Here is a 17791-nt window from a genome sequence, read left to right as displayed (position 1 = left end):
AGAGCAGCCAGAATGTTTAGATGTAATTTCAGGCCTTTCAATCTCCAGGTCATAGTGTTTATGATAACTGACTCCAGCCATTGCTCTCACTTTGTCTTCTCTTCCTCCTTGTTGGGAAACTTCAGTTCTTCCTTCAAGTATTCGCTGCGCTTAATCAGAATTACTATATTTTATTATTGATTTTGTTCTCTCTTGTAACTTCTCTGTTGTTTTTTGTTGTTTTTTTGTTGGGGGGAGAGGTGGGTCAGAGAGAGTTTCTTAGAGATCCACATGAGCCTGAAATGTTGAATGAGTATATAAAAATCAAGTATGATAAAAGAAACATCTGGTGTTCGTTTATTGGGATTGAGCTGAGGGACAGGGAGGAAAAGAGGAGTTTTCCTCACCTGCTGTGGAACATCCTCAATTCCATGGATTTGTTCTCTGCCTGACCAAGTTTTTCACAGTTCATTACAGATAAAGACATGATGGTTCCAATCTCAGGGTATTTGCTTGTAAAATGTTACTGATTTTATACTCCTCATGGATTCTCTTTATAAGGTAACAGTCCAGTTAGCTGCTTGAATTGGTTTGAAACCTACTTTTTATTGGAGAGAGGAGCTGAAAACTAACCTGGCACTGTAGCATCTCTGTATCTCTAACAATCTTTTTAATATGAAAAAAAACTTTTACAGCACCAGATGTGGAGAATGCAACTCTGACTGTTGAGAATAATTAGTAAGAAAACTCAAATCAGTCCCCTTCATCTATTGGCAGCTGATGGAAAGCAGGTTTGAAGTAATTAGCTTAGATACGTTCAGAATATTTTCAGAAGTTGGACTTAGTGTTCGTTCCTATATTTTTGTGTCACTGTCTAGAATGTATTTACATAATGGACACTTGGATCTCCGATGCCTGGTATCCATTGGCATGGTTTACTGGCAGGCAGGCTACATGGACCCTCACTTGGCTCAACCAGCCAATTACTTTACCACTTATCTTCATGTCACTGCCTCTCTTTGTTACTGCAGCCTTCAATGCCACTTCTGTCTTCATCAACACTGTTCCATTCATGCTGTTTGCTTTGATGACTCTGCTGGGCAACCTCTTTCGTGTCCCAACCTCCTTGAGAGAAAGCCTTATTCTTCCTCAGTTTGTTTGCCTGGCTCCCAGACCCTTGTGAGTCAAACTGATGGTATTAATTTTACTCAGAGGAGCTACACTGGAAGATAAATGCCAGTGCTCTGCATGCCCTGGCTCCTGTGGAAGTCAATGGGAGGAAGACTAAGCATGGCACACCATCAAACATTACATTCAGCTACCGCTGGACGGGTGCTTCAATGAGATAATGTACATTCACTAAATCTTTCTGTTGTCTGTATGCTGTGGAAGCCCATTTTGCAGTGGTGCTACATCATACTATTTCTGTGCAGTGAGAGCAGGTTTTCTTGGCTTACAGATTTTACCAGGTCCTGAGCACAAGTTCCAGTGCTCTATGCACTCCATCTGTAAATACCTCATGGTGTGCTCTGTGCTTTCCTCTGTTGTGAGCTCCCATCATGACTGCTTTGTTCGCACCTGGCATTGTACCACCCATAGGTGCTTCATATAATGAAAGAAATCCCGAATTCCAGTGTGATGACTGCCTGTGTTTAGTGATGCACTAGTAAGAGAAGTGGAAGCATGGCATGGAGAAATCATAGATGTTATATATGAATTGATCACTGCGTAGGTCCCACGTGATGTATCCCTTTATAGTGTTAGCCCCATTGAACCTGCTAGCTCAGGAGTAGGCTTAGAGGTGCCAAGGGTGAAGAATCCCTCAATGTGGCCATTGCAGCATGTTTGGCAAGTGTTAGGCAGGTGGTCTTTGCTCCTCTCAGGAGTTTGTACCTTCTGCATTTATTTGAAAGTTACGAGTCTGTGCTGCTGTGCTGAACTGTGTTTGGTTTGTGACCCAGCTAGTTACAGCTCTTGGTGTTTCTTAATGGAGGGATGTACAGCATTTCTGTAACAACACCTCAGCCAGGAAAATGTTTGCCAACTGACCCCAACTTCTGCAGTCAGGAATGAAGAAGGTGATCTTTTAGGCCCTGGCAATACAAATTTAGCCAAGTGCAGTCATTAGCTCTCATTTACTAATCCTAGATCACGTTTTGGTTGCTGGCAGTGATTGAAAGATCATTATTTGAAGTGCTAGAGCCACCATAAATACAGCTGGGATATTTCAAAAAAATCAAACATCAATCACCTGCTGTTTCTGCACGCTGCCTTCTGTGCTGGGTTTCAGCTTCCAGGGAAGGGAGTAACGTGCATGAAATGGGGGGTAGTGCACAAAAGCTGAAAAGGCCATTTCGTGTGAACTGCAGACTGGCTTTGAAACCTTTAGTCCTGGAAAGCTGGAATGTAGTCATGTTCAGCCTAACTGTGGAAGTGACAGCGTCTGCCTTGGACAGTTATGCTGTGTGTGCATACAAGTCTCCCCCTGAGCAAATCACAGCGAGACCAGCTGCTGTTCTGGAGAAGGGATGCTCCTGGTCTTGATGCACGTGTTAATAGAAATGTTGTAGCATTGCTGGTAAGGTGCTAATTTAAAGAGAAGCAGATTGTAATTACAGGTTTCAGTGGAACATATTGCCTAAGACTGATGCGGGAGGCTTTTCGATTGCGTTTAGCAAGACATATATTGAATTTAAGAGCTAGATTTCCTCCAAAAGCAGGACAGAATCCATCTGTTGTACAGTGAGTCTGTAAGGATTTCACAATTGACCTCCTTCAAGAAGATCTCAACTTGCTGGGTAAAGGCAATCTGCTTTGCCATCTACGTACTGGTGTCTGCACAAATTCTTTTTATTGTTGCTTCCTTTTTTTTTTTAAGCATGAATTGGGTCACTTTCCAGTCTTCCTGCATTAGGGCACAGTGACAAAATCTGATGTGACAGCTGCCCAGCGTTCTGATGTTTCCAATCAGGAGGTGTGAGGCACTGAAGAGAGGCTCTGCCCTTGGAGGAATTAAATCTCTTGGGAAAACAGTCTCAGGTCCTTCCAAGTGTTTTGGTGGCTGACTTTCCAGCAAATTGCTGTTAGCCTCATTGGACTGCTTTGATTAGTAAAGCAGATCTGAACTTCCTGAGACTGCTACTGCTGTCTTCCTTTTGCCTGCTTCTCTGTGGTGAGGTCTAGCTGGTGCAGGTCACTTGTCTGAGATAAGAGGAGACAAGCTGAACAGAATGTGCAAGCACTGAGCCCCAGGGAACCAACACTTGAGTGTGTTCAGTTGGAGAGGAGAGATGGGGGGGAAGACAGAGGGGAAAAATGCACAGGAGCAGAGCTCTCTGCTACCCATATCATGGCTGCACTTTGCTCTATGGGACCTGCAGTGACAGAGGGGAGTAATCATCATCAGGATCATAATTATACACCTGCCTCTAAAGCTTGTGGAGTCTAATTAAGCTACTACAATATTCATTTTTCTGCCTTGATGATTTGCTTTTGCTTGTAACCATTCTTCTGACTCATTTGCCCAGACTCTTCTGTTTCACATCTTTATCATGGGAAGACAATTAACTCATACTTAACTCCAAAGACCTTTATAGCTAACACACTGTAGGAAGCTTATAGCTAAGAGCTCTGGCCCTTTTGTCATCTATCACTCAGTGTAACAGGTTCTGCAATAATCACAGTAGCAACAGTTGAGTGTCAAAGTTGGCTTCTCTTTTTTCACACACAGCACTGTGTTACTGCTGGAGTATTCTAGTTGGTTTCAGTGGGCAGACTTGAAAGTTTCCCTACAGTCCATTCTGAGAAAGGGTAGGAGAATCTTTCCCAAATTATTACTGGATAATAAATAATCTCCAGATGAAATGTTGGCTTGACTTCAAAATCAGTGTCTTTCTGAAAGAATAACAAGAACAGATGCATTGACGTGTTAACATGCATTACAAGTAAACAGATGCCAGTGCATGGACACCCTGACTGCTGTAACATCCCTCAGCTCCTCCCTTATTATAACTGGGGTAATAAACTGTGGGTAATTTGCATAATCCAATAACTCATAGCCGGTGACAACTACAATACTGCATCACGAGCTAATTTAGAAAGCTTTCACATAGTTTTAATATGTCAAATTGCTCAATTTTCATAATGCTCCAGGTAAAACTCTGCCTTTTATTAAAGCTTGCTTAACAGTGGAATCAGTCTTGTAGATAAAGTATGATTATTCTAGTTGTGTAGGACTGCACAGTTCTGTTTCTTGTGGGGAAAATGGTGAGGAGGTGCTGTGTACAGAAGTGTATATTGAAAGGAACGTGCATTTTGACTGGTAAGCCATTGGTACAGCAGCATCTGTTCTCATGGGAGATCTCTAGAACTGTCTGAAGTGATTAAAAACAAACAATGATTTCCTAAAGCAGCAGAACATATTAGCATTTGCAGTGGAAATCCATTTCTGCCACGTTGCCCCTGCAGTGCTCTGCACCGCTGGTGTTCCTCTGGAGCTGGGCAGGTGCATTAGTCCCCTTTATTTTCTATTCCTGACCCACAGACTTGCTCTCAGTGTGCTTTCCTGCCCAGCTGGGGATATCCCAAGGATTCTTACAATTTCATTTCTGGTGGTTGCTTGTTTTTCTCTACGACAAAGTTCCAAGTCTGGCATCTCACTTGAACATCTGAGCTGTCTGTCATGCCATCACTGTAAATATTACCTCCTGGTGAGATGGAGCTGGCAAAAGGCCATACCAATTTCAAGGAATAAGATGAATACAGAAATAAGTGCTGCATGGATTCTTCCTGCAGGTCTGTGACTTCTTACTTCTGAAAATTATCTTCTTTACATTGTAGCTTTAGTAAGGAAATAAGATTGGAATGTTTAAGTTAAATGCTGTGACACTGTTACTGCGTGCTTATGGATGATCACAGGGGCAGTGTACAGTCCTGGTTAAAACCTACAAGTTTTCCCTTTCATCTCCAAACTGCAGCCAGCAGAGCAGAGCTGGTTCCAAAGAGAATTTGAGGAAAATGTCGATATACTGGATACTACAGCCCACAGAATAAAGAAGTTGAAAAGTATGTTAAAGGAATGTATTTACTGCAATTCTTTACACTTCCAGGAATTTGTTAAAAAATCAGACAGATATGATTTGTCTCTTCCTTTAAATTATATTGGTCTCATGTAAACATATTATTCAGCTTATTTCATTTTTAAAGCATAAATTCCTACCATTCTTTCTATGTTGCAGATTAAGGGAAGTGAATTTTCTTTATATTCTTCTGATAAAATTCCAAGATCAACTTTTATCCTGTGAGTGAACCACTTAGCCTGGGAGAAAAGCCAAGAACTTACAACTCCAATAGTTGGCTTGTGTGCCTGAGAGCTTGTAAATTAAGTTCTACCATTCCCATCATCTTTCTGCACATGCACACAGTGCTGTCCTCATAGCCTCATCTCTTATCACACCACGTGCTATGTACAGACAATGAACAGTCAATCGAGCAGAGCTGCTCCAAAACAAGCAGTGATATCACAAGTGAACGACCTCTCTTTTGTTGCTACTTGTGCACAAGGCCGGTAAACAAACAATTTTAATGTACTGCAATCAGTGTTGGCGTGCTGCTATTGGGCATTTGACGAGCAGCAGTAAATGGCCTTCTGGATACAATGTTCAGGAGTGTCAATGTGTTTTATTAGGGCTGTATGAGTTCCAGCTGCCTTACCTACTGTGATTTACCTTTCACTTTTGGTACATCTTTACAATGGTGAGAGCAGGGTGTGGATTCTTTTTTTTTTTTCTTTCCCTCCCAACTTACTAATGGATGTTATTGGTAAGAGCCAAGGTCTGTCCTGAGGATGAAGTTCCAGGTTCTGTATGCACTCTGGATTGCTGCTTCAGGAAACATGCCTGCTTCAATGAGTTCCACATACATACTCTGTTGTCTGTTTGTATTTTCAGTGTGTCACTTCTCCTTTCTGCTCCTATTTCTTTTTTCCTTGATGTTTTGAGACTGTGTCATATTTAGCATGGTGCCTACCTACTCTTCTTGTCAGATATAACTAATGTCACAAGGTCCACAGGAAGGAGTGACACTTCAGAGCTGACTGTACAGAGCTGTTCCCTTGATACAGGATAACTGGTTACATACTGCACCTCTTTCTTTGCCTAGCCTTTTCCAAGCTTGGGGACTCCATTTGAATGTGTGCTAGCTGAAAGGACTATTTGAATCATTTTCACTGTGTGAGATGATGGCTTATGCCAGTAGTACATTGCCTATATTTATGGGCTTTCTACCAACCGCAAGCAATTAGAGCTGTGGGATAAAGTCAGTGTCACGCTACATGCTGCATGTGTGTTTGGTACAACTAAGCCCTTTGGAACTGTCAGACAAAACAACATTTGAAATCTGTAGCCAGCAGCAAACCAGTCTGTCACAGTCATTAGACTAAAAACATGGGAAGTGCATTAGAGATTACCGTGAAAGTATATTCTGTCTAATCACAGCTGCAGGCAATGTCTTTCTTAAGCAATAAATAAATCAGCAGAGGTCTGTTTCAACAGCAGCAAGTCAGGAGCTTATACACAGTTTACCTTAAAAAGCATGGTTAGTTTTGTTTTTTTACATCCATAATAGCTCAGTGTAAATGTTTCCTTGTTAAGCTGTGCTTAGTCTATTTCCCAAAGGCAAATGCTGTTTCTGGAACTATGATATCTTGAAATCATCAGCAAATCTCTCATACAAATAACAGCAGTAAAAATACTTGTTGCTGCCGTCACAATCCGGCCATGAGCCCCTCACCAAGAGATTGCCATTCCCTGTGGCTGAATCAAAATGCTGAATCTGGTCCTGTTCTTAGTTCCTTCCACTGACCAATGCTTTTTCCTCTTGGTTTTTCATGTGCAGATGCAGCTCATACATCTGGCACCAGTGTTACTTGTCATCTCACAGATCAATTGCCATAGTGCTGTGCCACACCTCTCTCACAGTCCACAGAAGTCCTTGGTGAGTCAAGTGCTTTGATATATTTTTCTCCAGAACCTTTCCTGCAGAAAGATCATTGGTTCCAGTCAAACCTTCAGCATCAGTAATCTGGCCACTGAGTTGCTGGATTTCTCAGCCACGCTTATTTTCTTCTTAACACACAGTGAGTTCAGACTTTTGAAGCACGACAAGCTCCTGAACATGGTCTGCTGCCCTGATCTTTACTATCTATTTCCTCTTATTTTAGATCACAGCCAGCCTCCCTAGCTATCTTGCTTCTGGAGCACTTCTTTCTTCTGGAAGGAAGTCTCTCTGTACTTTGCTCAGTCCAAGCCTGTTTTTGTTACCATTACTCATGCCACAATGAATTTAGACCACATAATTTCAGAAACCAGAAAAACACATGAGAGGTGTCCATTCAAAATCGGTGGTACTATGGGCAGAACTTTTCTCATTAAAGAAAGTTAGGTTCAGCTTAGTGACTTTCTGTCATGGCTCATTAGGGAAAATCAGAATTAATATACTTCTATTTGCTCGTTTCCAACTGTGGTGAGTTATGTCCCTGGCACGTAGGCTACATTTCTCTTTAGAAATTCTGCTTAGGTTTGTAGCCCAGATATTTACATTGATTTATTTGTGCCAAGAAAATATCATTCACAATTATTTATGAGTGAAGAAAAGTAGGCAATTAGATCTATAGCACCTGGCGTAACGGGGCCCTTAATCCTTGGAGTGCCTTTTGAATGCAATATTAAAAAACAATACCTAGTTGGAAAAAAAAAAGTGCTTTGTTTTATGACATAGTCTGTTTACACTGAATTATTGAACATATTCTGATGTAGACTTAGTTTGGTATTTTTGAAGTGTTCATATAATGCCAGTTCTCATTTTATAAACTTCATATGCCTGGTCACAGTCTATATGACAGAATAATGCCTTTTTTATATTAAAAAAGTATCACTTTGCATGAGTTGGAAAGCCATAGCCATCTGACATTGGTGGCAGATACTGAGTTCAGATGAGGAGAATGCTCTTTGTTCACTGACACAACAATTAATGGCAAAAGGGAAGATTTCAACTTTTTGTTCTGAGATCTGTGGTTAAGGCTTGTTGTTCAGATTTATGAACTGCAAAGATGTTGGTCTATTTTGCAAGGAGAGGCAGCATTATACTAAAATAAAAGCTGAAACATTTGAAAGAAGCTAAATGACTTAGGAGCCTAAATTTGCATTCTTGCAACTTCTTTGTGTCCTCTTTTTCTGTCCTCTCTGCCCAGAAGAAGAGAGGTTACATCAGCACAGCTGAGTTCAAAGTTCAGCAATTCCCTTTAACGCTGTGCCCCTTTAATATCGTTAATAATCTCTCTATTGGTTGGGTGTCAGCTCTTATGAAAGCATCCCCCTGAATTTAGTTGTGCTACCTCTGCAATTACAGTAACTCCTACTTTGGGGGTTCGTACCTCGAGATTACAAACGAAGGACAAAATATCTGTCCTCCTCCCATGTTTTTTCCATTTAACATTATTGATGGATGTTGCCCATAGGAAACTGCTCAAGATTGAATGCATCTGTGATGCAGATGGAAGAGGCTGCATGTTGCACGAGCCATGCTCTGCACTAGGTGGTGCTCATGGAAACTACAGTCTCCTTCATACTCCAGTAAATTTACTCCCATTATCTTAAAAGTAAGAGGGGTACAAAGATATTTTGAGACATGCAGGATGGAGATTTCTTAGATTGTGAGTGGACTCTTTTGAGGAAGGGATTCTCAAGAAACATGAGGCACATTCTATTGAAAGCGACTTATTTTGACATTCATGTAATCTTTTAGCACAAATACGCCTGCTGTTCCTAAAAGTCTGAAACCCCTTGCAGCAAGGTCTTTATCTCAGCTAGAATTTCTGGTTTTCCAGTGAAAAGATATCACAACCCTCACAAGCACGCAGAACGACAGACTTGCTGTGTCTTCCCTAAAGAAAATTGAAAGAATTTTCAAAAACAGGTATTTTTTCACAAGCACCACTGTAGGTTTACATGTTAGAATCCATGATTTTTCAAGTCTGAATACAGCATCTTTTAAGAACTTTGTTCATCATGTGCAAATGTGGCCACAACCACTCAGAACATCAGACTTGCTATGTCTTACCTAAAGAATATGTGCAAATGTGATTGCATTCAGCTAGTCTTTTAAGTGCATAGTGAGACTTGTAAATAAAAGCACTGCTATTCAGCTATGTGCTAAGCACTCTTCTCTTCCACTGCAATCACTGCAAGCTTAAACGATTATTAATTGTGAAGACAGCTTCTTTAATTTAGGTACCTCGTACAGTTTCCTACAAATATCAGCATCCAGGTTTTAAAACTGGCTGTAACCACCTAGGTCCCTGGAGATGACCCTTCAAGTCTTTAATGATGAGGAAGTGGCTCGAGTTATCTTGATGCTTCCCAGATAATGTGTAGACAGAGAATGTCTGCATTATTCCTTTTCAGTCTGAAATCCACAGATCTACTGCTAGAGAGGAAGCCTGGGAAACAATGACCTCCTTGTCAGTGATGCTGGTTTCAGTTGGGAACAGTCACTTGGCCTGTTTAGTTAATAAGCCCCAGAAACCTCCTGAATTAGAAAGAGCAAATGATCTTAGTTTAGAAGGTCAGAGGGTTAACAATGGAAGGAGCAGTAGTACTCAAGGTTGTTTTCTAAGCAAAGTTTAGCAGTGCAAAACAAAGATGAGGGGAAGATGGATACAAGTTAAAACGCCTATAGCTTACATCTTACTGGACCATGTCTTCTGACATAAACTGATGTATCTTCACTGGAACAGCTCCTTGTGCTGGTAAGGATTACTCCAAACCCTTAGACTTATGACTGTTTTGAGGCAGGCTGATGGAAAACTTTTGATAACACATTTGGAATTCTAAATTGAATTAACAGATGAGATTCCTGTTTCCTGGTTCTAATTTACGTGGAATGCTAATTTCTTTTTTCTTTTTTTCTTTTTTCTTTTTTGTCTGCCAGATGTAGTAAAAAGCTTTTGAATTTAACATATACACAAAGGTCAGAGCACCGGAGTAAAATCTGGGATTGTGCAAATGTTAGGGCCTCTATAGCTTCAGGACATGGCCCTGTTGGGAGTTCAGTCCAGACCTAAATGGAAATATGCTCCTTTGAATTCACTCATTCTTCTTCTGGACAGTCAGATAAAGAATAACATGGTCCTCTATCCCCAGAGACAAAGATCCTTTAAGAGACTCCAATATCTAAGGTAATCCATGCATCAGTTTGGTCCATCTGCCTGACTAAGTCTTAATAGACCTGAGTCTTCTTTAGAGAGGAATTGACGCAGTTTGATTGCTTTTATATTGACAGCTACAGCTTTACTAATACCTTTTGTTAAGCAAAAGAGAACTACAGGGCTTCTGAAAGCCCCTGTGAACATCACCGATTTCTAATGCCATGATAACTTCTTTATGAGAAAACAACTTCTCAGCGTTAGTGATGATGGGGATATTTGCAGTCTAACCACCAAACTTCAACAGTGTCACAAGCTGAAATACATCAAGGCTACATAACGTGCAGAGCACTGCTCTCACTTCCCTATCCTTGCTCAGTTATTTCTGTGGCCACATACGGAAAGAACCTCAACACAGCTCAACAGGGAGGCTGGATTTTCAGAGTTACTTTGTCAGTATCTCTACCTATTTCCTGACTCAAGCGCACATTCAGAGGCTTCCATTTGAAACACCATATGAGTTTTTATTTAAAAAGGGAACAGCAACCTTGTTCCTGAATGTGGTGCACACATGCAGAACCTTACTTGATTTGAAGAAGGCTTGATTTTCTTTCTTAGAGAGTAATCAGACCAGTATGACCCCACCTGGTGAGCCCAGGAGACAGATTGGGGCTTCAGAGCACTCCTGTACATCAGCCTGTGCAAAAAGCTGCCACTCACAGCAGCCTCTGACCCTCTGCTCCACTAGCCTAGTCTTCCTTAGGTTGCCTGTGAGCAGGTAATAATGACTTTACTGCTTAAAGAGATCTTCATAATCTTTTTTGCAGTGAATGTTCTTGTCTGGACAGGAGCATCCCCAAAACATCATTTGAAGCAGTCTGAAATCTCATGAGCATTTCAGCTTGGAATTAGCAGGTATTCTTTCAACTGTTAATGAGAGTGCAGTAGAAAATACAAGACACCACTGAATACATTCGTATTACATTTCACCCTTTGTCATGCTGGAGGTCCATGGTAAATTAATTTGGCAGATAAATTTACGATGGCAATTTGCCTTCCAGTTGTATAATTTATTCATGTCAGAAATAATTTATTATACTCTTCTTTAAGCCATTCTTTTTTTGGGGTACCACCTTAGTAAATAAAATTTATTGTTTACCCTGAGCCTTGTATGGCTTCACAGTGGTCAGTCAATAACCTCAAGGGGATAGTTTTGGTCACATTACTGGTCACTTATTTGGATGGATGATGAAGTGCCCTGGTCCCATCTGTACATATATTACTTTCTTTTGTCTTAGTGACACTGTTGGAGAGATTAATTAGGTCCATCTGCAGGGGAAGATCAGCCTTGGGGGATTCAGGTGAATAAAATAAATGCCAAGGGGAAAAAACTGCTGACAGGGGTGTTTTGGAAATCAAACTGTTTTCCATAGTATAAATGAGGAAATTACATAAAGAAGGGGCTTGAAAGAAAAGTATAACTACCATTTAGTTTGGTTACTTCAGCATGACCTGATACGTATCTGCTGCTGTAGGGTAAGAATCCATGATGAGGGCTGAAGTCCACGGACAGTATTCCCAGCTGTGTAAATCAGAATAGCTTTCAGATCTTAGTGGAGCTACCCTCACTTCATGATGGTACAGATTTGAGTTATTTCTGTCATGGTGATGTTCTCTGCTCTTCATTTGTGTGATCCAAGGTGTGAAGTAAGCTAATCAGAATTCCTATTCCGTCTCCTCTTTTCTTGTTCTAACTATACTTGTTGAGGCTCTTGCACCCCCCATCTATTTTTTTTCCTTTCTCTTGACTTCCTTTATGCTTCTTTTCATATTTTTTCCTTGTCTTTCTTCTCCTTTGAAAATAATAATAACCTAACAACATTGATCTAACATATGATCAGAGCAAAATAGAATCTCACCCCTTACTGACTTGAATATTCTTATTATATGTGTAATTAGTTGGTGTAACTGGTCCATAAGCCATTTGAAATTTATTGCAATTTAAATAATCTCTTTCTGTTGCCATATCAGACTAAGAGAGGACTCGTATACCACGATGCAGTGGGATTACAATCCCAATATTTTCATACAGTGGAAAACTGAAAAGAAAAAAATCTTGTGTGTTTTACTCACTGAAAGTTCACTGTCTTAAGGACCTGGAATGTAAGAGTTGTTCTGCTCTTAAACTTCTGTTGGAGTGAAGTGAGGATCTTTATGAGATTGCAGTTCAACTCCTGCTGACTTTTTAAATGAATTGGTAAACGCAGAAGAATGAGGGAATATTTGTGAAATGGAATGGGAAAACAAACTATATAAAAGAAAGAGAAGGTGCATGCAGGAAGGATAACGTGGAAGAATGTAGGTGATTAATTCAATTACTTCATATATATGAAGAACTTTTGGTGACAATGAAAACATTTGCTCTGGAAATACATGGTCCTGCCTCCAGCCTGTGCTTGCAGCAGTGACCCTGACTCTCAGAGGCACAATTCTGTGCGTGCTTGAATTTTGGGGCCTAATTCTAGAGAGCTGCTGAGCCCAGTCTGTAGCACTAGAAGCAAACTGCTTTATGTGTAATAAGGTGTGAACATGTGCATATTGTCAGACAACACCAGGTAGACACCCAAGAATGTACTGTATAGATGAGTTGGTAACTCACAGTCTTTAGACAAGATCATAAACTAAAAAGAAATGTAGTTTGACTTAGATGTATTTGAGCTCAGTGTGCTGACCTTGCAGAAGAGAGCCTTTGCCACTGCAGGCTCTTGCTCCTTCTAGCTTGCTACACTTTGTAAATGAAGGGTATTCTGAAGGTTCTCTCCTGGCCAGCATGAGGCAGGTCAATGGCCACAGCCCAACATCTTGACAACTGGTCCTACCTCTTAGAAACACCTTCACAGCCAACGTCTCCTGGAATCCTCCTTGTTCAGACCAGCAGTGCAGCAAACAGAGAGCAGTAGTGGAAATTAAGTGGTCCTTTAAAGACCAAAATGCTCCCCTTCAAATCTTCTGGGCCAATATATTTTCTTAGGTAGACATAGATGGTTCCCACTCAGTTTTGCTGCACTTGCTTATTATTATTATTATATCTCTGTCCTGCAGGTGCTGTGTTGCTTCCACTGGGGTCCGCGTGTACTTATTTGTGGGGTTCTGGAAGCAAGCCTGGATGATGGCAGTATGCTTTCAGTGGTGTAACTGGCAAGCTGAAACTGAGGCACTCTGCAGGGGGCTTCAGCACTGCTTTGTGGCAATACACAGATTTGGTGCCGGCTCATTGGGGCTGCAGCTTTTTGTTCGTAAGATTTGAGCCCACCTGCCATGGACATATCATTTCTCTGACTGCTTTCCAATATTATTTTTCCTGGTATTTTTGGTATTACTATTACTGGCAATTGTGAGTCTCGTGTGTTTTTGGTTTTTGTTTATTGCATTTCTTTTTTTGGGGTGGGTGTGTTTAATTTTGTTTTAATTTTGAGGTGACTGGAAATCTTTAAACAAATTATTTCAGATAGAGAATCTCATTTACTACGAAACAAGAAATGTTTTGTGACTGGATTTGGTTTGTTTGGTTTGTTTTTTTTTTTTTTTTCCTAGAGGAAACTGATATTGAAAACAGATATTTCCCATCAAAATTTTCATTTCTTGGAATAAAATACATTTTCCATCAGAATATGTCAGATGCAGAGCTGTGCCAGGTCTCCAGGGTGTCCTGAAAAGAAAGAGGAAAAAATTCAGTAGAAAAAGAATAACTGCCAACAGAGAAATATTTGGTTCTGCCCTACAGTTCTGCTGTACTGGAGAAAAGCTTTTCCTGGGGTGGAAAATGAGAGCAAATTTCACTCTATAGAAACTGCAGAACCCTTCCTGCCAGATGGCTGCAGTAAGTCCCGGATCTGCACATTTTCCAGGGGTGAACATGTTTTAGACATACCTCAAGGAACCAGCTCGTCGTTTCACAGGGCGAGTGAAACAAGTGATGAATGGCTGCGCATGTAGCATGGAGCCAGCTCAGCAAAGGGCTTCCTATCATTAAAATACATCTGCCTCTGTTCTGAGCGGGACATCACAGCCCTCCAAATCTTGGAGTGTTTCCTTATGCACAATAGCAGCAGAACTAGTCCATGTGTCTCAACCCATCAAATCCTGTTCCTCTTAATCATATGGATTAAATCAGCTAGAGTGAGGAACATCAGTCCAGCACCTCTGGCCTGAAACTGGGGGGTTCCAAGCAGTGGAACCGATCATGAAAATGCAGCGAGGTGCAGATGGGTGCTCACAGCTGCAGATGCTGATGTTTATTTACAACAGCGGGACGAGGCTTGGTGTGCTTCTCCATGAACCGCTATGACCAGGACGGGCCCTGCTCCTCGGGATGCAGGTGCAACGCCTGGCAGCCCCTCGGCTCTATCCTCTACCTGCAGCCGAGCGATGTAGGAGCGTGGCTGTGACTACAGAAGCATACGGGCTTTGCACGTGCCGCTGTCCCTTGCCCTGCTCCGGCTCGGATCGGTGCGGGCACGGCTCTAGCCGCCCGCCCCGCGCAGGGCCGTGCCCCCCCCAGCAGCCCTTTGGTGGAACCGTCCGCGTTAGCGGTTCTGGGGACGCGCTCACCCCGGGTTCCAGAGCTGACACGGGTGTGCCCGGACAGCTCGGCACAGGGTGTGATGGTGTGCTTCCGCGCCTCGGCCCAGCGAGGCTGTGAGCGATGCACCCTGAGCCCCCAGACTCCTCTCCCATTTGCGTCGCTCTCCGTTTTCCCCCGGCTGCCTCTGTGCTCTGTCATCGAGTCCTTGGCGCCCAGCGGCTGGTCGAGTGGCAATCGGGCGGCCCCAGGAGGTCTGCTGTACAGGGATGGATGGATGGATGGATGGATGGATGGATGGATGGATGGATGGATGGATGGATGGATGGATGGATGGGGGGCTGCGAGGACGGACAGACGGAAGGCTGGGAGGGGGGACGGCAGCCTGGCGGCGTGCGCCGCTCCCGGGGGAAGGGCTGGGGGCCGGCTGGGGGCCGGTGGGTGTGACCCGCGCTCCCCTCCGCAGCCGCGGTCCGCCCCGCTCACACGGTGCCCGAGCCGCAGAGCAAGCAGCAGCGTCGCGTCCTCGCCGCCCGCCCCGCCATGCCCAACTTCGCCGGCACCTGGAAGATGAGGAGCAGCGAGAATTTCGACGAGCTCCTTAAAGCGCTGGGTGAGCTCGGGGCTGGCGGGCGGGCTGGGGCGACGAAGCGATGGAAGGGAACCGGGTGGCCGGAGCAGTGCGGTGCCCGGTGCCGCCCGGGAAGGCTCGGGGCTGCGGCGCGGGGAAGGCTGCGAGCCCTGCCCGGGGATCGCGGGGCGGTCTCACCTGCGAGAGCCGGCGGCCCTGCCCGGGGATCTGCCGCACCGCTCTGCCCGGAGCCGCGGCTTCTCCGTGCGGGGCTGAGGGGCTGCGGAGCTGCCTTTCGGCCCCCCGCCCCGAGCCGGACCGGTGCTGGGCGAGCTGGCGAACTCAAGCTGTGCTTCCTCCCCGCTTCGCCTAGGTGTCAACGCCATGCTCAGGAAGGTGGCGGTGGCGGCCGCCTCCAAACCCCACGTGGAGATCCGCCAGGACGGGGACCAGTTCTACATCAAAACTTCCACCACTGTCCGCACCACGGAGATCAACTTCAAAATCGGGGAGAGCTTCGAGGAGGAGACGGTGGATGGCCGAAAATGCAGGGTAAGAAGAGAGCTGTGTGTACGGTATCTGTGTGTGTGTGTGTGTGTGTGTGAACGCTGAGAGGTGCAGACCTGCTGCCCCGGCCGCGAGAGCCACTGTGTCTGCCCAGCTTCCGTACCAAACTCCTCTTAAATAGGATTAATGCATCTGCTGTCCTCCACCTTCTTCCTCCTAGAAACGCTGAGGGGGCATCTTGGTGATTGCAGCTCACCTCACCTAACATTCTCTGGCATGCAGGACAGAGCAAAGCTGAAATCTGAAGGTAACGGAGCATGACAGGTGTTGAGGGCATAGCTGAGTATCTGCTTGCCAGCTCCCTGCCTGTCAGGGCTTTGTCCAGCTCTCTTTACCTCCATCTCTCTTAAAGACCTCACCCACAGTGAAGGCTCTTCCTGGTCCCCCTCCTCAGTGTGGACATGGGGAGCACTGGAGTGAGAGACTCCTCAAGAGTCAGGATTTAGTGCACAAATGTGGCATAACCATTTTCCAAAAATCAGTTGGACAACTTCACAAACGGTTCACATTGGTTATTTGGGGCTGAAATTATCTGTCATTCCTTTGCAAATTCATGTTTTCAGATTGCTGGTTGGGTAAATCTTTAGCAATGTAGGACAGACTTCCAGACAGTCACACCAGCCACAGTTACAGCGTCTCCTTATACAGAAGTGCATCAGAGGGAGTGTTTAGGGTTTGATTGTCTGTGTAAGCCCCTGCTCCTCTCCCCTTTGTAAGCCTCTTCAATGGCTGTGGAGGGGATATCATATTGTTAAGTCAGCAGGATCTGATCCTGGCTTCTTGCTGATGTAGGTACGTGGGATCGAGGGTACTGGAGAACTGGGCTCTGATGAGTGTTGTCTTTCAAAAAAAGTTAACAATGATGAGTATGTAATCCTTTACCCAAGTACTTGACTCACTGACATTTATAAGATTGCCTCAGAAAGGTGTGTGAGTAAAGAGCAGAAATGTCCCAAATAAAGAGTATGGTTTTTATGATAGCCTGTGGTGGTGCAGCAGCCTATTAGCTAAGCTATCATCTCTGCTGATTCTTGGGCCAGCTTCTGAGACTGTTTGAACAATTAAAAAATCAGAGTAAACTTAATATCTTCAGTGCAATTGTTGTGAATTTGAAGTTTTGACGAAGAGAGGCAGACATTGGAAGATGGTGAATTCTTAAATCAACCCCCTTCATCTCCAGGGTGAGTTATCATATATTTAACAGTTTGTTCAGGAAATGTTGCTGGCTGTTAATTTGTCTTGCTCAGCAAAAGTAGTTTTTTTCATGTATAATTCATACACAATAAATGTGACCTGCTTTCTAGAGGAGGATTTATTGCTGCAGATGGAAAAACAGTAATTATGGCTGTAAGCTTTGCAGGTTAGAAAAGTCTGAAAGAAATGTGTTTTGTGAAGTAGTAAATTTTTTCCATGTGTTGTGAAATTATTTATAGTCCAGACTCAGGAATTAGTTGTACTGTTGGATTTATATGGCCAAGATGTGGCCATGGAGCAGAAATTGACAAATAATAAAATGATACTTTGGAATATAATTTGCGATACCTGGAAAAACTAACTGCTAACTGGTGATAGGCTGTGATACACTTCATGGGCTGGAGGGTTTTGTTCTGCCAACTAACTTGATCCATTGTTCATAAAACAAAGAGGAGTCCAGTGCAGTTCACTGAAAGGCATAGCTTCTATAACTGCCACTTGAGGAGGCTTGTTGGCTTAAAAACCTACTGGTTTGGAATAAATATATAAGGTGAACAGCTAATTTTAGATCAAAGGAAGGGGTTTTTTTAATGTTTTCCCCCTCAGAACGTCTGGGAAGTGTTAACTCCATTTTATGCATACATATGTGCACACATGTTTGTATATAATCATGGACTAATGAACGTCTCCCATGTGC

General features: G+C 43.3%; 1 protein-coding gene and 1 long non-coding RNA gene across 2 annotated transcripts in view; both read left to right on the top strand.

Annotated features, from left to right (window-relative positions):
- CRABP1 (cellular retinoic acid binding protein 1) overlaps nucleotides 1–17791 on the top strand; it is a 29935-nt gene that overhangs the window by 2031 nt on the left and 10113 nt on the right. The window contains exons 2-3 of the mRNA XM_042876249.1: nucleotides 15229–15375; nucleotides 15707–15885. Coding sequence (XP_042732183.1) covers nucleotides 15229–15375; nucleotides 15707–15885 — 326 coding nt within the window. The remainder of the gene's footprint in view (nucleotides 1–15228; nucleotides 15376–15706; nucleotides 15886–17791) is intronic.
- Nucleotides 11668–13650, top strand: LOC122182738. Its single transcript, XR_006179970.1, has 3 exons — nucleotides 11668–11887; nucleotides 12334–12538; nucleotides 13283–13650. It is a non-coding gene; the product is annotated as an uncharacterized LOC122182738 (long non-coding RNA).

This window comes from Lagopus leucura, unplaced genomic scaffold (assembly GCF_019238085.1).
Source record: "Lagopus leucura isolate 7727_CA_CO unplaced genomic scaffold, USGS_WTPT01 Super-Scaffold_100015, whole genome shotgun sequence".
NCBI classification, from domain to species: domain Eukaryota; kingdom Metazoa; phylum Chordata; class Aves; order Galliformes; family Phasianidae; genus Lagopus; species Lagopus leucura.
The sequence above is the reverse complement of the archived record's forward strand: the minus strand, read 5'-3'. Positions and strand labels throughout refer to the sequence as shown.